The following is a 23,399-nucleotide window of genomic DNA, read 5'->3' as shown; positions in this document are numbered from 1 at the left end:
CTCTGTTTACCTCTCTCTTTCATTGTGTGTGGCAAGGAGTCTGGTGCAGCCCTCCAGCCTTGCCAGCCCTGATCAAACTGTCCAACCCATGCCAGCATAGACAACGGACATTAAATGACGATAATGATAATGATGACGAATAATTTCTTTAATTATAATAATAATAATCATTCTTGATGTTGTTGTCTAATCCAGATCAGCCTTAATTGAGTAGACTTAAATTCCAGAACATTCCAGATATGACTATCCCATCTTTTCAAGTATACCATGGGCTACATTGTCAATGTATTTATTGTTCTTTACTTAAGGTGTCAGGTGGGGATTTGAGGGCGTTTAGGCTGCTATCTCTGACTGTTTGAGTGATTGTGATTTTGCTGTAGTTTATCACCAGTTCAACCCCGATTAAGCAGACTTGTGATTAAGGGCTTTTCAGCCTTGACAACCCTGTATTTTGTTGGGGGTTTGGGGACCACATATATGTAATGTTGCGAGCTCTCATCTTGTTGCTTGTCCCGTCTACCAATCTATGACTGAAACTTTCTAGGTTACACTCCAGTACAAAACATCACAACCTTACAAACAGAAGTTAAATACATAAAATAACTCGATAGGCCTGGTATATATACATATATTTATATATATATATATATTGCAGTTGTATGATGTATATGTACATACATAACATGTTTTGCGTGTGTGTAACTCGATCTGTTTATGAGTATATGCTAGCCTTCTGTATACACACACTATGTATTTGTCTTTGTTTATGTGTGGGTGTTTACTTAACCAGTTCTGTATGTGAATCTAAATGTGTGTGTGTTTGTGTAGGGGTATTCAAGATATATATATATATATATATATGCATACACACACACACACACGAGTATGTATTTTTATAAATATTTGTATCTATCTGTGTGTGTGTGTGTGTGTGTGTGTGTGTGTGTGTGTGTGTGTGTGTGTGTGTGTGTGTGTGTGTGTGTGTGTGTATGTATATATATATATATATATATATATATAACTTCTGTTTTTTCTTTTATAACTGTTTGTGTGTATGTATATGCAGTATATGTATGATTATCAGATGGGGTGACATGTGTTTGTAAATGGTTACTCTGTGTGGGGGGGGGGGGGCATACATTATCTCTGTGAAGAATTTTCAGTAGAGTGATCTGCCTGTCCGTAACCAAGTGACAAAACACTTTTTGTTAGAAGTCAGACAACAATAAACCAGTCAAATAAGATTTTTGTGTGGATCTCCAAAACACTCTATACACATTTAAAAACAGGAGTGGCTGTGTGATAAGTAGCTTGCTTACCAACGACATGGTTCCGGGTTCAGTCCCACTGCGTGGCATCTTGGGCAAGTGTCTTCTGCTATAGCCTTGGGCCAATTGAAGCCTTTTGAGTGGATTTGGTAGACAGAAACTGAAAGAAGCCCGTCGTATATATGTATATACATGTGTGTGTGTGTGTTTGTTCCCCCCCCCCCCAACATTGCTTGACAACTGATGCTAGTGTGTTTATGTCCCCGTAATTTAACGGTTCGGCAAAAGAGACTGATCGAATAAGTACTAGGCTTACAAAGAATAAGTCCCAGGGTCGATTTGCTCGGCTAATTAACTGATTCATTTATTTCTTCCTTTCTCTCTTCAGCTACATCATATGTGGAGATGCTGACGGCAAACTTTACATCTGGGACTGGAAAACGACAAAGCTCTACTGCCAGTTCAAGGCTCATGATGATGTTTGTGTGGCTACTTTGTGGCACCCACATGAGACATCCAAAGTTGCAACAGCTGGCTGGGATGGCATCATCAAGTTCTGGGACTAAAAACCGAAAATATTAAAAACTCTGAACTTATAGAAATAGCATCATTTGGAGGGGGGAGGGCATAACTTTTTTTTGTAATTGTTTATTTAATGATCCATCATCAAGCTGTCATTTTTATTATTATTATTTTTATGATTATTATTAAAAGAAATCATTATTTTTCATCACACAAATTGGATATCATAAATTTAAAAACAAAAAAACCATTGTTACATATTTTCTGGTTGTCTTTTATTTATTCATTTTGCTATAATATTTAACCCTAAGCCTCTTGTGATTTAAGGCATGCCTGTGAGTTTGATGTCGATGAATCCCTCGTGTTCCATTTACAAAGTGTGTGGAGATGACTTGTTTATCGCTATGTAAAAAACACCGACACAACGCTGTAAAGGGGTTGGTGTTAGGAAGGGCATCCAGCCTTACTAACCATGCCAAAACAGACTATGGAACCCGGTGCAGTTCTTGATCTTGCCAGCATGGTAAATGGACGTTAAATGATGATGGTACTTCTGTGATAAGTGAGGATAGATGTAGTGGTAGTTTGCAGTTAGACAAATCGTCAAATTTATAAATGTCCAGTAATAAAAATCATCTGATGTTAGAAGAGCCTGATAGAAGAAACCACAACCTTTTAAATAAATCTTTATCAATTTGGTCATTCCATCACTTTCCCCATGTGGAGTCTAGTGGGTTGTCCACTACAGAATTATGAACCATTATAAACAGAGGGACATAAGTCAAAAAATCCAGAAGGTCCAGTGCATTCAGATGTTGCAGTTTTGAGCGGACTTCCTCTTCATGAGACAAACTGACTCCACCTGCCTTTAAATCCACACAAAGTTGGTCGAGAGAGATCTTGTGTGTGTCTGGGTCAACATTACACTCCCATAATGTCTGCAAAAAAATTAAATGATTAGATATTTCATTATTTTTATTGAGGTGGTAAGCTATGACATTCACAACATATCATACTAACATCCTACTTCTATTCTGTGACACAACATTTAGACCCGTCATACTAATATCTTACTTCTGCTCTGACATTCTCATGTTAAGACACATCATACTGACACTGTTACCTCTACTCTGACAACCATCTTTCCAACCTCTAATCATGGCTTGCTAGAACGTCTACTACTTGTGTCATTAAAAACAATGGTAGGAACAATAATAAAATGATCCCTTAGTTTACCTTGCACTTAAATGTCTTCATATCTAGAAACTGGTAATCAAAACGGTCCACAATGTTTTTCATCCAATCACTAAATAAATAAATAAATAAACCTTTAGAAATAGTTAAATTATGTCCAGCAAGATCAACAACGAAGGTAATTGTATGACACGATTTCCTCCGTTATAATCATTTCAACACTACATGGTTCCAGCACATCATGAATTTATGTAAATTACAGGTGATCCATGTTCAGTTTGCTGGTCAAAGGTCAATAAAGCAATAACTGAGGATTTTCTAAATGTTATTTCTGGAGAATACCTTGTACTGACGTTTCTCCATCAAAGAATATTGAACCATTTTTATAAGACATCGAAACAACTAAGGTGATGTTATTTAAAATTCTGTTATGAAACCAAGTAAAAGAGATCTGAATCTCAACAGACAATGAATTCTATATTCAATTATTCTTTTAGTGGTCATCAGTGCACGACCATGCTTGGGCATTGCTGTTATGAGTTCGAATCGATTATTTCAGCCTTAGTAGTTAGGTACATATTTGCTCGCTTTATATGATCATGGTTATGCATTGAGTTATGTCCCTTTTAAAAAGTTATCTCCTTTTATGCTGTAAGCAAATACTGCAGCACAACTCGATCTTTAGAATCTTCGGATCCTGTCAAGCTGTTCAACAAATGCCAGCATGGAAGATTGATAGTAATATGATGATGATGGAAGAAGTTTTGTAGGTTGATAAATGGAACTACGTTCTTAAGAAACGTATATGTGGTGAGAAAAGTATGTGCACATATACTTCCAAATATATATATGTGTGTCTACTTACTCGAGAGATGTTATACGGTTTGATAAAGCAGCTAAGATGGCAAACAATTGGAAGTCTGCACCATCCTCTCTGCTGTAGCCTGTCATTTCAATTATCTACAAAGAAAGAGAATATATAACAAAATTTAATGAGGTGCACACAGGATAACAATAATTGAAACAAAAACATATCCATTCATATATATATATATATATATATATATATATATATATACATACATACACGCAAAGGGTTTCTTTCAATTTCTGTCTACCAAATCCAGTCACAAGGCTTTGGTCGGCCCGAGGCTACAGTAGAAGACACTTGCAGTGGGACTGAACCCGGAACCATGTGGCTGGGAAGCAAGCTACTTACCACACAGCCACTCCTATGTACATACATTTGATTACTGGAACTTACAGATGTGCTTCACAAAGACACAGCCTGAATTTTAAACCATTTTGAACACTTCTTTAGAATTACTTACCCTACATAGATATTCTTCTTTAGGGGCTGTTAATTGACTGTTTATGGACCTTAATCCCAACAGCATTTCATCTGTTGTCAACCAACCTTTTTTATCAGCATCTCCCTATAAAGCAAACAGAAAAGGAGTCACTTACTCATAGCTTATTTAAATATCATTGGTTTTAATGAGAGAAAGTATGGGTGTGTTGTTTAAAGATAAGTATCACTCTTGGAATAGAAAGTTCCATACACTGTCAATACTTTCCAAGCTCATCAGTTCTTTCTTCTGCCAGTTTATGATTCCGGTTCTATACCAAAGTGGTGCTATTGCCCTTGTATTTACTGCTTGGGTTTTATTCCATCCAGTCAATTTTGAACACAATACCAATCTTAGTCTTCAGAAATATTCCTTCCTCAGTTGTTCTATATTATTATTATTATTTTCATTCTTTCAGTATCAATGAAATAAATACCAGTTGATGCCGGGGCTCACTGTAATCAACAAAACCCCAACCCCAAAATTTCAGGCTTTCTACTTATAGTAAATAATAAATAAATGCGCCCTTTTAAAGCCTAGCCAGGCTCATGGGCCCGGTTTCCCGGTTTCTATGGCGTATGTGTTCTCCAGCTGGACGGGACGCCAGTCCATTGCAGCGTTACTCATTTTTGCCAGCTGAGTGGACTGGAGCAACGTGAAATGAAGTGTTTTGCTCAAGAACACAACGCGTCGCCCAGTCCAGGAACCGAAACCACAATCTTACAATCATGATGCTGACACCCTAACCACTAAGCCACGCACCTCCACTTCTACTTATAGCAGTAAAGATTAAACTTATTATTATTATGAGAATCGTAAGAATTTGCAGAACATCACAAAGCATTTCACATTTCTCTGTCACAACATACTGGGTCCTCTGAGTTCTTAGTTCAAATCTAACTGGAGTCAACTTTGCTTCTTATTTTTCTAAGGTCAGTAAGTTAAACAACAGTTGAATACACAGGAGGCGGGGGTGAAGTATAATCATTATGGCCTTGTGCTTATGTAAGATATTGTGATTGAGAAAGCAATACGAACCATTTCAAATATTCTTCTGTACACATCCCAGCTCTCCTTGTTAAAGATACAATACTTGGCAAGAAAGCCATCTTGGATTAGAGACAACGGCAATGAAAAAGAAAACAACAACAACAACAAATATAAAAACAAATAAAAGCAAACAAAAAAAAAATCATTTAGAAATGATTAATTGAAATCAATAAAATTGGTAATCATCATCATCATCATCATCATCGTTTAACGTCCGCTTTCCATGCTAGCATGGGTTGGACGATTTGACTGAGGACTGGTGAAACCGGATGGCAACACCAGGCTCCAGTCTGATTTGGCAGAGTTTCTACAGCTGGATGCCCTTCCTAACGCCAACCACTCAGAGAATACACATTTGATATCACATTGTATTCGTTTCTGTATCTGGTAACATTTTCAGCACAGATAACAGACAAATGATTATAATTCACTAAAGATCTGATAAAATATATATCGCATCTTAATGGCAAACTGTCAGACTTTATGAAATACAAGAATATTTTGGAAACATTAATTTATTTTACCTCTCTCCATAATCCATCCCCAACTATGGATGTGTGTGTGTATATATTTACATATGAATACATGTAAGTCGATATTCATTTAAAAATCTGACATTAACACTTAAAAGACTAGTTTCTCTTGAGGTTTAAAATCATCCCAATATATAATCGTGTGTGTGTATGTCTGTGTGTAGCTAACTAGACATACAGATAGATAGTGTAGTAACAGTTTTATACTTGACAACATACATACATACATTCTACAGGAGCTAGCTCAAAAGTCCATGTGGAATGTGGGTTTTAAGCTAGTGTACAAAAAGACAGGATCATCATGGCTACAACATCAGGACTGAGCTGGGGCTAAACTACAACCATTAAGATGTTAACAAAAACTGAAATATAAACTTTGTTATGTCTGGTCATTTTGCCAATATTACGAACACACACACACTGGTTCAATTCCACTTCTTTATCATTAGTCAGTCAGTCATCTCTCTGACTAGTAATAAAGGAGTGGAATTGAACCAAACCAGTGTGTGTGTTATTAATATTGGTGTAATGATTCTCCCTAGACACATGAATTCACAGAAAGAATCATGCAAACCAAATACAAAAACGAAATATAAACCCGTAAAATAAACTTACAGTCCTCAAAATGTGGCCCTCGAGTTTCTTTCTTTGCCAGCTGCAATTGTCTCTTTTGGTTCATTTTATCCAATAACTTTTTCCGCCTTCTTTCTGCTGCTTCTAAAGGATCATAATATTGCATGTGGCCCCTAGGTTTGCCATATTTCGAGGGTTGCTGCTCAACTATTGTTACAGGCTTTATGAGTGACACCTTGCTTGTTTTTCTCTTAGAATTTTCCAATTTCCCATTGGCACCTACAGCAGGGTTGCTATCTGATGGAGGCACACTTAACTCTTGGTTTTCTTCTTCCGAAATTACTGTAAACATAAATAAATAAATGATTAAATAAATACATAGATAAAAATAATTAATTTAAACTCTTTAGCATTCAGATTACTGTCAAATTTAATGCTTATTTATTCACATTATTTTGAATTAGCCACAAATTATCTTGTAGCTTTGAGATTTCTATAATAGGATTGTTTATTTTTAGAATGACATTGAAGGGTAGGTGTGAGGGACCAGATCTAGCCAGTTTGAATATAAAACATGTAAAGTATTTGAGCAGGATATGGCAGGTTTAAAGGCTAAAGGGTTAAGTATTAAGATTATTATACAGGAAAGAAATCTTTATGAAATGGATGAACTACAAAGATGAATAATGTAGAGTCAGTGCATTTCTCTTGGCCCTTTATGTTCTGACCTCAAATACTGCTGATGTCACTGTTGGCTTTCACTACTTGGGGTTGATGTTATTGATTAATCCCTTTCCCTCAAAAAGATGGCTGGCTTTGTGCCCGAGAAGAAAAGTGATAGAGAATTTTTTAAAAATCACTTCTTTAACTTTCTAAGACATTTCAACGCCTCTAAAAGCAAACTTCGTTTGTTTGTTTACATTTGTCGTAATTTGAATTTATTATAATTATTATCATTGTCATCATCATCATCATTATTCTTATAATTATTACAAACTGTTGTTTGAAGAAATGACAACATCATCAGGGACGTTGTCTGCTGTGACTTCACTTTCGGTCACAGGCACCAACTGTTTGACTGCCTCCTTTCCAGATCTGGGCAATTGGTTCAATACGCCTGTTTTACGGCTCAATCCTTTGGAAGGGCTCTGAAATGAAAAATTTATGTCATAATATCAATTCTGGGTGGGATTTTACATTTTTGCTTATTTTTGTTTTTAGCAAGAAAACTCTTTAACATTTCAAACTATAAAAGTCAGTGTGGGTCTATATGCGGATGAGATGCATTCCAGAAATTTTAAGATTTTTTCAGTAGAGGCAGTTATGATTGCCTGAGATTACTGTAATCTTATTATATCATTACCATACAGTAATCCCTCGACTATCGCAAGTGTTATGCTCCAAAACTCCCCATGATTTAGAAACAACCCACCACTACCACCACCACGAAGTAGAAACAGTACTGTACTGTATATTTTTTACATTATGTCCTCATCTTGTTTGTTGTTAACACAAACAAGATGAGGACAAATATCTGTCAAATGTAAATAATGTACATAATTCCTCATCTAATAAATATAGAACTGTATATTTTTATTTTATTATTTTCATAATTTGTATCTATTTATTTCATTATAAATGCAAAACAACACCATGGAGGAATCGGCATAAGCTTAAATAATAAACCACGATAGGTGAACCACGACAGGTGAACCACGACAGGTGAACCACGACAGGTGAACCACGACAGGTGAACCACGACAGGTGAACCGTGATGTGGCAAGGGATTACTGTACATCTAATAAAGTCAACCTTGGCTGTGAAGCCGATCTCGGTGACATTTGAACTTTGAATGTAAAGGTGAGCAGAATGCCACATAGCATTTTGCTTGGTATGCAAACGATTCTGCTAGTCTGCCACCTTTTAATCTTAAAAGAGGAAAAAAAAAAACATTCTTATGTACCAAAGAATTCTCAATTATTCCATTTTCTCTTGGTTCCTGTCTTCCAGCTTTAATATTTATTCCAGTTCTTCTTGAAGACAAATTCTCCGCATTATTTTCTTCTAAGGATTTTTCAGAGATTGGTTTTGAAAGAGAAGAGTTTTTTTCCATTTCAGTTCTGTTATTACCCCCAGAATATTCTATGGGAAAAGAAATTGTAAAAAAAATATTAAAAAAAAAAAGCAGGGAGTGGAATTTATTTATAAATTAAATTTATTCAAGTAAATAACATTTAATTAAAGATTTTGAACATAGCTCGTTCATTTTACATCTCTTTTAGCTTTTCCATTTCAAATAATAATAATAATAATATCGAAAAATACCTTAGGAATGAGAACCCAGGTTCGAAATTTCCCCGAGACACCTAATGAAAGCTGGAGGTTATATCAGTTGAAATGTTGTGTTAACAACATACAAGATGAGGACAAATATCTGTCAAATGTAGATAATGTGTCCCAGACATTGTTTTTCAAAATCATATCACACTTCCTCAGAATAAAATATGTCTCTACCTTCTAAATATCCAGTGATGTCCTTTGATAGGTTTTCAACGTCCTTATCAAATTGAATTTCCAGATCCTGAATTGTATTGTTCATGTCTGTGATAGTACCAGTATTCTTTGTCAAATTCAGCTTCCCTTCATCTGTGTGATTCTCAATCTTTTTAGAATTCTTTGAAGTTTGTTTCTCTTTCGAAGAATTACTCGATGATGTTTCAGTCAGAAGAGATGATTTTGATTTTTGTTTGCCTAATTAGTTTGGAAATTAAAAAAATAAACAAAAGCTTTTTAATGAAATGATAATTCAAAATACAAAATAAAAGTTGAAAATCTAGTTTTTATATTCTCAACTTTCATCTCAACCTTTTTGATATCAACCCAACTGAGACTGCTTCTGTTACATCAAATTATATAACATGGGATATATATATATATATATATATATATACCGATAAAGGTTTTTTCATACTGAACTACTTGGCAAAATTGTTAATTATTAATTCTATTATTAATTGACGATTCCCTGCCCTTATTCTTGTATATATATATATATATAAATATATATATATGATTTTGTGTCTGTGTTTGTCCCCCCTCCATTGCCTGACAACTGATGCTGGTATGTTTGCGTCCCCGTAACGTAGTGGTTCGGCAAAAGAGACCGACAGAATAAGTACTAATAATAAGTACTAAGCTTACAAAGAATAAGCTTCGATTTGTTCGACTAAATGGTTCCATCATGAACGTAGCGCAATTATTTTCCAGTTGTGATGGGCCAGCCATAATTGCTATACCAGTTAAACTGTTGTAGAATCCCAGTCTTTCACTGTGCATAATTACTTACTGCTGTTAGATTTTGTCAAAAGACCAACACAGAAAACACCCATGTGCAGTGAATAAAGCTTCTGTTAATTGTTCGTAAGTGTTGTTAATTACTTCTATACTCAGCCCTAGAAATACATTTTTATTCACCATCAACATTGAGCACAACATTACAAGAGAATGAGGATGACCAATAAGAGGTGCAAGTCCAGATGTCTTCTAAAAGCACAAGGTCAACAGGAGTGGGGACACTGATCGATCAGAAACAATTAGAACCAAAATACTGACCAGAACGTACTGGTAACTTCTCTGGAGATTCCATGTCTAAAGCTTCAAGAATATTTAGAACAGCGTTTTCAGCATTAGATGGTGACGTAGGTGGAACTGCATGGTTTTGGACCACGTGATTGCTTTCTGGCATGGAATTTCTTAACAGACCCTGGAAACTGTTCCAAGATGTGGTTTTTTTCATGGCTCGGCCATTGATACCTCAAAGGAGAAAACAGAAAGGTAAAAACAAAAAAAAATATGCAAAACAAATACAAAATCATTAGAAGATTTTTTGTGTTTTTTTTTCTTGTTTGTGCATTAATTTTGTTGCCCAAATTTCAAAAATTTCAGGAAGTTCTTTCATCTGACACAAAAGGGTTTCTCAAGATAAACACACATTCAGATTCAGTTGAATAAACACACACACACACACACACGGACATACAGACATCCGCATACATCCATTCATATGCACACAAACATACACATTATCTTTCCATATTACAAACACACTCGCAGCCATACACCAATACACACATACACACATCCATTCATCCATAAACACATCTATACTGCATACATACACATCCATCCATACTTACACACACATACACACATACATACACATATCAATCCATCCATACACAAAAACATATGCAATATCATTACATATGCACATATCCACCGATTGGCCCACCACCAATGAATTGGTAAAGATGGATGAAAAAAGATGGGATAATCATGGATTTGACTATAAGCCACCACAGCAGGGGATAATACTCTGGTATTATATAAGCAGGGACTAAATAGCAATAGCAACCCCCCCCCCCCCCTCCTCGTCCTTCTCAAGCAAAGAAAAGTTGTGATGCAGTTTACCTGCAGAAACTGAGTGTCGAGTTGTGAGCATTTCATTCTTTACTTTCGTAGAAGATATTTTATCCTCAGCAACGTCCTGCAGCAGAAATAATATACCATATATATATATATATATATATATATATATATATATATATATATTTACATTTATATATATATATATATATATATATATAAACACTGATCACACTCAAAGACATACACACACACACACAAAGCCACATGCACAAACACACACACAAAGCCACACGCACACACACACACACACACACACAAAGCCCACACACACACATAAAGCCACACACACACACACACACACACAAAGCCACATGCATACACACATACAAAGCCACACGCACATACACACAAAGCCACACGCACGCACACACACATACAAAGCCACACGCACACAAAGCCACATGCACACACACACATACACAAAGCCCCCCCCACACACACACACATAAAGCTACACACACACACACACACATAAAGCTACACACACACACACACACACACACATAAAGCTACACACACACACATAAAGCCACACACACACACACACACACACACAAAGCCACATGCATACACACATACAAAGCCACACGCACATACACACAAAGCCACATGCACGCACATACACATACAAAGCCACACGCACACACACAAAGTCACATTATAACTCTATAACTTGAACCTGTGTGGCCCCTATTACCTGATCCTAAATCTGACATCTGTCAATCAATTGTATGGGACAAGAGACAGTGTATGGCAAAGGGGGAAGAATACTGTTACTCACCGACTGGCACCTTCGCAATTGGTTGGAAAGGTGAGACTCGTATCTCTCGCAGACTGGATGACCATGGCAGCCGTTCTGACAAGCCAACTTAAATGAGGAGAAGGAAAAAGGGGAGACGAAGAAAATGTGATGAAATTGAATTTCTGGGAAACATTTAACTAATTGAATGAAAGAAACGTGTGTGTGTGTGTGTGTGTGTGAGCATGCATATATGTGTTAGTACGAGGTCTGATCAATAAGTATCTGGGCTGTTGCCATAGTAACAAAGCTACAGCACGCAGAGTGAAGCTGCTCAGCACAGATTGACCTTGAACCCTGCTGTACATGTGCACTAAGTTTTAATATTCTAGCTCACTTCCGCTGTTTACGGCAGTGCTTGGAAGGAAGGTGTGTAGCGTGTGATCACTGCATTGCCCATGACAGAGAAAGTTGTCATGGCGATACCTGCTCAGAGGCCTATGCAAAGTTGCAATATACATACACACACACAATGTGCATTTACATTTAAACTGAATACGTTGCTGGCAAAGCAGAAGATAGAGAGACAGAGTGAGAAAGATGGATTAAATGCGGATGAAGCAAACTGAGAGAGAAAGGAAAGATAAAGACAAACAAGAAAGTGAGGGAATTTAAAAAAACAGAACATTGAATGTAAAACTTACTGTCGTTGAGGAACCAAGGGAAATTATTTTGGTAACTTTTGGTGGAACAACAACAAACTGGAAAAAATCAACATCTTTTGGCTGTGAAATGAATGAAAAAAAAAGAAATATTTTTAGCATGGAAACAAAATTGCATATTTGTAAAGGTGGACTTAGGACTTACAGGAGGTGCTTCATTTTCATATTGTCTTCAGAGTTTGATGACCTTTTACTCATAAGTCGTTAATCATTCAACTTTGCTGAGTGATGCAGTCTTCATCAGGAAAAGATTTAGAATTTACAACTTCTTTTATCCTTTACTTGTTTCAGTCATTAGACTGTGACCATGCTGGGGCAACTCCTTGATAAAGTTTTAGTTGACTGAATTGACCACCAGTATTTATTTTTTTAAAACCTGGCACTTTTGCTGGACTTCTAAGTTAAGGGGACATAAATGCACCAACACAAGTTGTCAAGTGGTAGTGGGGGACAAACACAGAAACACACCACACACATATATCTATGCATGCATGACAGGCTTCTTTCAGTTTCCATCTTATAGTCTTGAGCTGACCAAAGCCTTGCAAGTAGATTTGGTAGAAGGAAACTGAAAGAAGCTCATTGTATGTGTGTGTCATTGTGTATATGTTTGCCCCCGCCTCCACTGGTTGACAACTGATGCTGGTGTGTTCACATCACCGTAACAAAAGAGACCGATACAATAAGTACAAGGCTTTACAGAATACAATAAGAATTGGGGTTGATTGGTGCAACTGTATTTCTTCAAGGTGGTGCCCTAGCATGGCCACTGTCTGGTGACTGAAACAAGGTATATACACACACACACACACACATATACACATGTGTATGTATCTATAGAAACATTTAAGTATGTATGTATATATATAAGTGTGTGTGTGGATATGTGTGGATGAGCGTGAGATTATCCCCCACGGCAAGCCAACTCACACTTTTCTGGGTTACCGACTGATTTATTATCACCCTGTGAGGTCGGCTAAACCAATCTGTTTGGTATTATGCCCTCCAACTATGTATTATGTACTTGTTGATTGTTTAAATGCTATCTTGTGAGCTGCTTAGAGGGTACCATAAACACTGACAACAACAACAATAAGAACAAAATATTACACTAAATTATTGATTTATTGGTTGGACTTAGAATTCATTTACAAATACCCTTGTTTGGAATTTACCATTTCTAAGAAAATTGACAGGAGGAAATAAATTTAGATTTGTCACCCTGACCACCCCAATCAAGTGTAGTCCATTAATTGGCAGTCATGGATATCTGGTTAACAATTTCTCCTCTCAACGTGCATGCATGTGTATGTGTGTGTGTGTGTGCACGCATGTTTGTGTGTAAGAGCTTATGTTCTTTTAATTCTTTTACTTGTTTCAGCCATTTGACTGTGGCCATGCTGGAGCCCAACCTTTTAGTTGAACAAATCAACCCCGGGACTTATTCTTTGTAAGCTTGGTATTTATTCTATCAATCTCTTTGCCGAACTGCTAAGTTACAGGGACATAAACACACCAACATCAGTTATCAAGCAATGATGGGAGAACAACCACAGACACACAACCACAGACATACAGACACACAAACCTCACCTGACTGCAGTGGTCTTGGGGTATTGTGAATATTTAAAAATGTAATTTAAGGCTTTACAAAATTTATATCAATGCTTGATCACCTTGAAAAACATTTTACACCTTAATTTTGCTTTGCTCAAGTATCATTGATAAAAAAAAAAATCACCATTGTCGCCATTTGATGTTCGCTTTTCATGCTGGCATGGGTTAGACGATTTAATTGAAACTGGTAAAGCAGAGAGCTAGGTTCCAGTCTGATTTGGCATAGTTTCTACATCTGGATGCCCTTCCTAATGCCAATCACTCCAAGAGTGTAATGGGTGGTTTTTATGCACCTCCAGCACAAATGCTTTTATGCACAACTAGCATGCATGCCATTTACATGACACCAGCATCAGCCACGACTGATTTCCCTTGGCATGATGAGTCTTCCCATGCACAGCATATTGATAAAATAATGTATATATATATATATATATATATATGTATGTATGTATATATATATATATATATATATATATATATATATATATATATATATATATATATGTATGTATGTATATATATATATGTCTGTGTATGTGCTTGTGCCTCTCTCCGAAAGAGAGAGAGAGGGATATATATATATATATATATATATATATGTTTCCTAAATTTTAAAACTTCATAAAGTTCTCTTTTTTTTTTTAGCTTTCCTCATTTCTTTATTGCCCAGAAGGGGCTAAACATAGAGGCAACAAACAAGGACAGACAAAGGGATTAAGTCGATTACATCGACACCAGTGTGTAACTGGTACTTATTTAATCGACCCCCGAAAGGATGAAAGGCAAAGTCAACCTCGGCAGAATTTGAACTCAGAATGTACTGGCAGACAAAATATCGCTAAGCATTTTGCCTGGCGTGCTAACGTTTCTGCCAACTCGCTGCCTTTTTTTTTTTTTTTAGATTTCCATTCTTTTATTTGTTTCAGTCATTTGACTGTGGCCATGCTGGAGCACCACCTTTATTCAAACAAATCGACCCTAGGACTTATTCTTTGTAAGCCTAGTACTTATCCTATCGGTCTCTTTTGCCAAACCGCTAATTTTCGGGGACGTAAACACACCAATATCGGTTGTCAAGCGATGTTGGGGGAACAAACGCAGACACACAAGCACATACATATATACATACATATATATATTATATATACACAACATGTTTTTTCAGTTTCCGTCTAGCAAATCCACTCACAAGGTTCTGGTCGGCCCAAGGCTATAGTAAAAAACACTTGCTCAAGGTGCTATGCAGTGGGGCCGAACCCAGAACCATGTGGTTGGTAAGTAAGCTACTTACCACACAGCCACTCCTATGCCTATAAAGCCAGTTTGAACATAAAGACAGGTAAAACATTTTCAATGATGTGATCGTTTAGGATTTGAATGACATTGTAGAGTATGTGTGAGAAGCCAGATCTAGCCAGTTTGAACATAAAATTATTTAAACTACCATATCTGGCCCAAAACATTTTTGGGCCAGAAATGGCTAGTTTAAATGATAAAGAGTTAAGGCAAACTCAAGAAAATTCTTTTAACAGGCAAAAGTTAAAATTAAATTTTTTTTCCGCCTCAGCAATACAGAAATACTACAAAGACAATTTAGAGTGCTGCCAACTGGAAGATAGACAAAAGCTGCTACAAGACAAAGAAAAATAAATGGCTGGGAAAATCAAAAGATAGAGCCATCACTAACCTGTGACGAACTATGGTGATTTTCAACATGGAGTAATTTCTTTGTTTGTTTTGGGTTAGGAGTTGAAATATAAGAGTGCAGGTCTTTAGTAGTCTTCATTTTGGTTCCCATAACTGCAACAAGACTGAGGGGAGTGTATTCCGTAGAACAAACTGTCTTGTTTAATCTTTGCAATCCTGGCTGGAAATGCCACTTTCTCTGAATGCTGGGAGAATTCATTTATACTAAAATATTATTTTGAAAATCTCTCTTCTTGAAAGTAAGCAGAAAAAAAATAAATAAATAAGCTATAAGTAGGTTGGCTAACAATGCCCAAATCCAAAATATTTGCTTGATGATTCATCTAACTACGTTATTTCTCCTTATTTTGATTTTTAGAAATAATCTGATATGTAAGATTTCAGAATTAAAAACTGATTGAAAAGTGTCATTTCGGTGACGCCAGTGAATACACGCTAAGTAAAAAGTAAATTGGCCCTATCTGCAGACAATTGAAAGCAATATTAATGGTGGAGACAAAAGTACTAGAATTTCCTTGTTATCACCAGAAACAATGGAATTAAGTACATTTCTCTCAGTAGACAAGGCAGGAGAAATATTTCTCTGAAGAGGTCGGTAGATATTTTCTTTCAAAGTAGGTTCTCATTGACTATCACCAAGGCAGTGAGATATGAGAATGGTAAAATCTCAAATGAAAAACTGACATTGTGAAAAGCAGGATTAGTCAAAAGATTAGAAAGATTTCTAAATATTATCTGCAAAGCAAGTTTTGCTTTTTCTTTTCTTTTTTGATTTTATTTATTTTTCTTTTTTTGTAAATATGACTGTTTTGAATTTTGAGTAGGTGACTTAATAGTTTGGCAATCAGTAATCCTGTTTGACAACACTCTAGAGAAAATGAATGAAAATGAACTCAGACCACAAGGTGAGGTGAGATTAGAAGATACAGAACAATTCTCTGAGTGTATGTGTGAGCCAGTGTATATCCATGAGTGTGTTTATGTGTGTGCATATATATATATATATATATATCTTTTGAAAAATGTATACAATATTAATTGCTACCTTTTATTTAAATGTACCCCACTTCATCAGTACATTATGTTCTTACACACATATGCACAATACTTGGCTTTGTACACATACATATATACATGCGTGTGTGTGTGTGTGTGTAACACATGGGAGAAAGAAAATGGAATTCATGAGATTCTTTTTTAATCACTCTGACCGTTTCGACCCATTGTGATTCGGTCTGTTCATATTTATGGGTAATAAATCTCATCAGGGAAATATTTGACAAAATTAGACAAAATTACATGTGAGGATTGTTAAATTCTAGAATAGACTGCAAGTATTTCCCTGATGAGATTCATACCCATAAATATGAATCTTTTTTAATAATAGCAAAAACCTATAACAATAATAATAATAATGATAATAATAATAATAATTCTTTCTTCTTTAGGCACAAGTGGTACTTATTTCATCAACTTCTTAATAATAAAAATAATCATCATCCTCATCATTTAATGTCCATTTTCCATGTTGGCATTTTCCAAATCCACTCACAAGGCTTTTGCTGACCCAGGACAGTTGCCCAAGGTGCTCTTCAGTGGGACTGAACCTGGAACCATATGGTTGGGAAGCAAACTTCTTACCACACAGCCACACTTGCACCTACTCCTTTCATTCTTTTGGAGTCAATAAAATAAGGACCAGTTGAACAATGGGGGGGTCAATGTAATCAAATTACCCCCTCCCCCTAACTTGCTGGCCTTGTGCCAAAATTTGTAACAACTATTATTATCATCATCATCATCATTATTATTATTATTATTATTATTATTATTATTATTATTATTATTATTATTATTAAGGCAGTGAGCTGGGCAAAATACCGCTAAGCATTTCACTGGACGAAATGCCTAGTGGTATTTCACCCATCACTACGTTCTGAGTTCAAATACCACCAAGGTCAATTTTGCCTTTCATCCTTTCGGGGTCAATAAAATAAGTACCAGTTGAACACTGGCGTCGATGTGATTGACTCAATCCCCACCCACCCCTCCAAATTGCTGCCCTTGAGGCAAAATCTGAAACCATTATTATTATCATTATTATTATTATTATTATTATTATTATTATTATTCAGTATTTTTTTTTCTCGAGTTCTCACCTTGTGATGTGGGATCCAACGTTTCAAATGCGGAATCCATATCAACTTTGGTTTGAATTTCACTCCATCTTTTTGTGTCCAATATTTTGGTTTAGGTTCACATCTGAAATTGTGCTGGGCGTGGTGTGATCCCCCAGTCATGCTGCAACTTCTCCAATAGTGACATTTCCTTTGAGCATGAGGAATTACTGGTCTGTCATTCCATTTATCATTTATACAGCATGGACCTTTAATAAAAGGTTCTGAACACCCAGTTGCCATGTTGAAAGCCTAGAAATAGAACAATTACATTGGTTTCAGTTAAAATTTATTATTTTGTATACCGTTATTATCTATCGATCAATCAATGAATCTCTCTCTCTCTTTCTCTCTCTCTCTCTCCATATATATATATATATATATATATATATATATATATATATATATGATGATAATAATAATAATAATAATAATAATGATGATGATAATAATGATAATAATAATAATGGTTTCAAATTTTGCTACAAGGGCAGCAATTTTGGTGGGGAGGGCATGAATCAATTATATTGACCCCAGAGTTCAACTGGCGCTTATTTTATCGATCCCCAAAAGGATGAAAGGTAAAGCTGACTTCGGTAGAATTTGAACTTTGAACGTAAACACAGGCAATATACCACTCAGCATTTTGTCCTTTGCTAACGGTTCTGGCAGATTGCTGCCTTAGTAATAAAAATAATAATAATAATGATAATAATGAAGGAAACAAGTGCCTAAGAATGTTGCACGTGAATAAGGTTATGGAAGGACGAATGAAAGAGAATGTCTCCAAAGAGTACAAGTGAAGGATTAGGAAGGTGCTTAGAAACAAAATTAAATCAATGGAATGTTACTAAGACAATCAGTATGTGGGCCATGCCAAAGTTGAGATGCTCTGCTCCTATTCTAAAAGGGACAAAGACAGGGCTGCAGGAATTAGATGAAAAAAACTAGAAATTTGCTCACAATGCACACTGTGTATCACCCTAAAAGTAATATTTACTTACCAAGAAGGGAAGGAGGCAGGGGTTCTATTTTTAAATGCAGAAGACACCAGTAGGACTGCGATACTGGAGTTGAAAAAACTATACTGTATGCAATGAAGTATAGCTACAATCGGCAACCAGAAATATCCAAAATAAGTCTGAAAAGTATCACAAGAACAGAAGGGAAGAATGACGGAACAAATGATGATGATGATGATGATGATGATGATGATGATGAAGATGTTGATGATGATGATGATGATTTCTTAAAATTATATTATACTTACTTTGAATGTTGGAAGTTTGTTTGACCCTTCATGACATGGGACAGAATCTCTGAGTACCCTGTTTCTACCTGACAGGTATATATAACCGAAATCCATTTGGGTTGTTTGAGAGCAGCAGAAACTCTGCCTTGTTTCAAGACTGTAAGCAGGAGACATTTGGAAGTGTAGAGTGGAAACACACACACACACACACACACACACACACACACACTGCATACATTAATGTATGGACACAGATATAAATACACACATACACACACTCTCACTCACATATCTACACATACACACACAATAAGTACTATGGAATAGTTTTACCAAATATAGCAAACAACTATAATTAAGTTTAATGGTAATTGTGATGATGATGACGATGATGATGATGATGAGTTCTTTTATTACAGAATGGTGTATTATGAGGACAAATTACAAAATATAAAAATAAATAAAATAAACGAATAAACCACTGCTGGACTTGGTTGGTGGTTTGGAAACCAGGAAATGAAAATCACAAAATAAACAAATAAATGGTTTGTTACATTGATAAAAGCCATAAATTTTATACTCAGAGAGGTCTATTATAAGATAGTGCTGAGGATAATAATAATAACAATAATAATGATAATAATAATAATAATAATGATTATGATGATGATGATGATGATGATGATGATGATGATCCTTTCTACTATAAGCATAAGGTCTGAAATTTTGGGGGAGGGGACTAGTCGATTACATTGACCCCAGTGTTTCGCTGGCACTTGTTTTATTGACCCTGGAAGGATGAAGGGCAAAGTCGACATCGGCAGAATTTGAACTCGGAAGATAAGGATGAATGAAATGCTACTAAGCATTTTGCCCAATGTGCTAATGATTCTGCCAGCTCACTGCCTTTATAATGATGATGACGATGATGATGGATCCAGATGCCAGGTTGCAGGATCACCAACTTCTCCTGATTATAGTGTATGTACCCCCAGAGCACATCAGCTTCATTGTCATCATCACCATCAATATTCCCACCACTACCATCACCAACGTCAATATCAATCATCACCATCACAAATAGCAACATTCACCTACCACCACTACCAACGTAAACAGTGTCACTATCACCATCATCATCACCAACATAAAGATCTCACCACCATTGACAACACCATATCATCATCATCATCACCGCTACCATCACTGCGTTTACCATTATCAAGACTATGAATATCATCCCCCCACCGCTACCATTACAACCAGTGCCCATCACCACCGTCGATACCACTTTCATGACTTTGACAGCATTCCATTTGACGTATTAACAAAAGAAAGTTCGTGCCTTGCAGCCAACATATTGTTATTTATATTTCATATAATGGAGGGAATAAAATAAACCACAAATAAAACAGACATGCATGTTGCTTCATGTCTAAGAGTCATGACAAAACTTTAAGAATTAGATACATACATACATACATACTAACTTACATACATACATACATATATATGTGTGTGTGTATACAGAGATATACATATATAGAGAGAATTATAGTTATGTGCACACACACACATATTTTTAAATATATATAAGTATTTATATCTAAATAGATCATTTACACACATATATAATATATATGTTAATATATTTTCGTATAACATCTATGTTATATATATTATATATTGTTTTATATATATATATATACATATGCACAGGAGTGGCTGTGTGGTAAGTAGCTTGCTTACCAACCACATGGTTTCGGGTTCAGTCCCAATGTGTGGAACCTTGGGCAAGTGTCTTCTACTATAGCCTCAGGTCAACCAAAGCCTTGTGAGTGGATTTGGTAGACAGAAACTGAAAGAAGCCTGTCATATATATATATATATATGAGTGTGTGTGTGTGTGCTTGTCCTCCCCCATTGCTTTACAACCAATGTTGCTGTGTTTACCATCCTGTAACTTAGCGGTTCAGCAAAAGAGACCGATAGAATAGATACTAGGCTTACAAAGAATAAGTCCTGGGGTCGATTTGCTCAACTAAAGGTGGTGCTCCAGCGTGGCCACAGTGAGATGGCTGAAACAAATAAAAGAATATATATATATATATATATAATCTTGATGAACATCATTTAATGTCCCCTTTTCTAGGCATGTGGCACCTGTGCCAGTGGTATGTAAAAAGCACCTGCTGTGCATTGGACTTCACAGAGGTAATGTGGCCGATGTCAGAGTTGTGTTACTGGCACCCATGCCAGTGGCACATGAAAAGCACCTTTATATCAAGTGCCTGGAGGAGGTAGTGTTGCCCTGGGTGAAGAGGGTGGCTGCTGGAAGACCCTATGTCTGGCAACAGGACTCTGCACCATACCACACAAGCAGGAGAACCCAGTCATGTCTGTCAGACAATTTCTGCGACCACATCACCCCTAACATCTGGCCACCTAACTCTCCAGACCACAACCCCCTTGATTATTATGTGTGGGGAACAGTTGAGCGAGAGACCAACAAAGCTCCTTGTAACACCAAAGATGAACTGAAGGCAAGGATTATGGCAGCATTCACAGACTTAAACAAGGAGACCGTCCAGAAGAGTTGCAGGAGATTCCAAAGTCGTCTGGAAGCTGTAGTTGAAGCCAATGGCAATTTTTATTGAATAAACTTAGTCTTTAATATTTCAAGATATTTTAAAATAATTTTGGTTAATATATCTGTTAAAATGAGATGTCAGTGTTGTTTTCATTCTTGCTCAATCACAAAGGAAAAAAGTCAAATATTTACTCCATTTAATTAAAGCTTTTATAATTTCTTTATAATTCTAAGTAATAAAACCATTGACATAGAATTTTCTTGTATGGAATTTACAAATTTCAAGTGTTAAAATTATACATAATTAAAAGTTCATCAATACATAAATATATTAATTTTTATGCCCAATTAAGGTAAAAACAATTTGATATTAAGCTGCAGAATTACTCGTTACATTTTGTCGAGAACATATTTTAAGAGAGGTGACAGTGGCTGCGAAGTTTCGGTCTGCTAGAAAGCCGAAACTGCGAAGTCACTGGTATACCTCTCTTGGTAAAAGAATGAAAAAGTATTTATATGTTCCTCTGAAAATTAAATTACTTTTGAAACTGAGAAATGATGCATCTTAGGCGATATAAACCCCAATTATAAGAGAAGACATCAAGCCACATAAATCTGTAATATGGTCAAACATTCCTCTTGTAGATAAATTGATTTCCAAATAGTTATAGGCCTTGTTTCTAGGGGAGATCACTCTTACTTCTTCCCATAAATTACTTTTCTTACTTTCTTGAAATAGGTTCGAAAGAATCTTTGCATTCCGTGAAGAAAAATTTTTGTAGCTCGGATTCGATAATGTGACTTTCAAGAGAATTTAATAAATATTTTTTTTATAGCACAAATATTATTTTTAAAATAGTAATTAGGATCAAATTACTTAACTTTAGTTGCTTATAACTTCTTTATTGTTAATTTCTAGAATAATTGAATGCGTTTTTCGCCATCAGTATAGAAAACTACGACAGAACTACATTTTGGGGAAATAATTAAGTGAGAAGTTGAAGACTTCAACTAGTCAGATGAAATTTAACAAGATCCGTTATTTATATGTTGTTATATGTTTAATTTTGTTTTGCTGCAATAATCCTTGTTTTCACTTAATGTTTTACAAAAATTAAGGTGGAAGGCGTCGTATCTAAAATATAGGCATGGATGCTGTGATATTCGGAAAATAGTATGATAGGATTCATGCTTGTACAGCTTTAAGGAACCGGTACCGAAAGGTAATAAGTTCGTATCTCATGGTTACCACCGCTGGTTTATCTATAAGAAAAGGAAATTAATTTTCATTGTTCTTTTTTCTGTCATCCTTAAACGCACGCTAAGCATGTCATTGTATCTTATGAAGAGAAAGAAATATATTGAACGTGAAATTTCGCTGGAGAAATTATGTTTGCTTATAACTTGTTTAATTTATAATCATTTTTCTTCTACAATCCATTTTAATGATTCCCTTTGTGCTCAACGGTTCCGATTAATTTTTAAATACACTCACTGCTTCTTCACACTTTACTTTCGTTATTTTTATTATCGTTGAAGGCGGTGAGATGGTAGAACGTCGGATAAAATGCATAACAGCATTTCTTCCAGTTATATACATTCTGAATTCAGACAC

The 23,399-nt window shown here is 35.8% G+C and overlaps 2 protein-coding genes across 7 annotated transcripts in view; one reads left to right on the top strand and one right to left on the bottom strand.

Annotated features, from left to right (window-relative positions):
- The window catches only part of LOC106870024 (pre-mRNA-processing factor 17), a 76,386-nt gene extending 74,336 nt beyond the window's left edge, over positions 1–2,050 (top strand). For all 4 annotated transcript variants that reach the window (XM_089365680.1, XM_089365679.1, XM_089365678.1 and 1 more), the window contains one exon: positions 1,657–2,050. In XM_089365680.1, the coding sequence (XP_089221806.1) occupies positions 1,657–1,834 (178 nt within the window). In that variant the 3' untranslated portion in view covers positions 1,835–2,050. The remainder of the gene's footprint in view (positions 1–1,656) is intronic.
- LOC106870031 (uncharacterized) lies at positions 2,051–19,553 on the bottom strand. 3 transcript variants are annotated; one of them, XM_089365673.1, is made up of 15 exons: positions 19,213–19,553; positions 17,925–18,194; positions 12,421–12,501; positions 11,759–11,845; positions 10,960–11,035; positions 10,102–10,302; positions 9,004–9,240; positions 8,453–8,631; positions 7,487–7,637; positions 6,532–6,831; positions 5,372–5,442; positions 4,316–4,420; positions 3,850–3,944; positions 3,027–3,096; positions 2,051–2,728 (listed from the first exon to the last, which is right to left on the bottom strand). In XM_089365673.1, the coding sequence occupies exons 1-15, from the start codon at positions 19,426–19,428 to the stop codon at positions 2,498–2,500; spliced, it is 2,370 nt and encodes a 789-aa protein (XP_089221799.1). In that variant the 5' UTR covers positions 19,429–19,553; the 3' UTR covers positions 2,051–2,497. The 3 variants fall into 3 exon arrangements, with proteins under 3 accessions (XP_089221799.1, XP_089221800.1, XP_089221801.1); XM_089365674.1 differs by lacking the exons at positions 17,925–18,194; positions 19,213–19,553 and adding an exon at positions 15,746–16,438; XM_089365675.1 differs by lacking the exons at positions 17,925–18,194; positions 19,213–19,553 and adding an exon at positions 12,584–12,674.
- Positions 19,554–23,399: the final 3,846 nt, after the last annotated feature.

The sequence above is a fragment of the Octopus bimaculoides genome, chromosome 18 (assembly GCF_046866305.1).
Source record: "Octopus bimaculoides isolate indiv1 chromosome 18, ASM4686630v1, whole genome shotgun sequence".
Lineage (NCBI taxonomy): Eukaryota > Metazoa > Mollusca > Cephalopoda > Octopoda > Octopodidae > Octopus > Octopus bimaculoides.
Note: the sequence above shows the minus strand (reverse complement) of the source record. Positions and strands in the feature narration are given on the sequence as shown.

Excerpts from the sequence above, each read along its gene's own strand:
- LOC106870031 (XM_089365673.1), bottom strand. The coding sequence starts at position 19,428 with ATGCAGTGTGTGTGTGTGTGTGTGTGTGTGTGTGTGTGTGTTTCCACT. Across the intron at positions 11,846-12,420 it reads CCCTTGGTTCCTCAACGACA|TTGGCTTGTCAGAACGGCTG; the intron begins GTAAGTTTTACA and ends TCCTCATTTAAG. Across the intron at positions 11,036-11,758 it reads AATTGCGAAGGTGCCAGTCG|GACGTTGCTGAGGATAAAAT; the intron begins GTGAGTAACAGT and ends TTTCTGCTGCAG.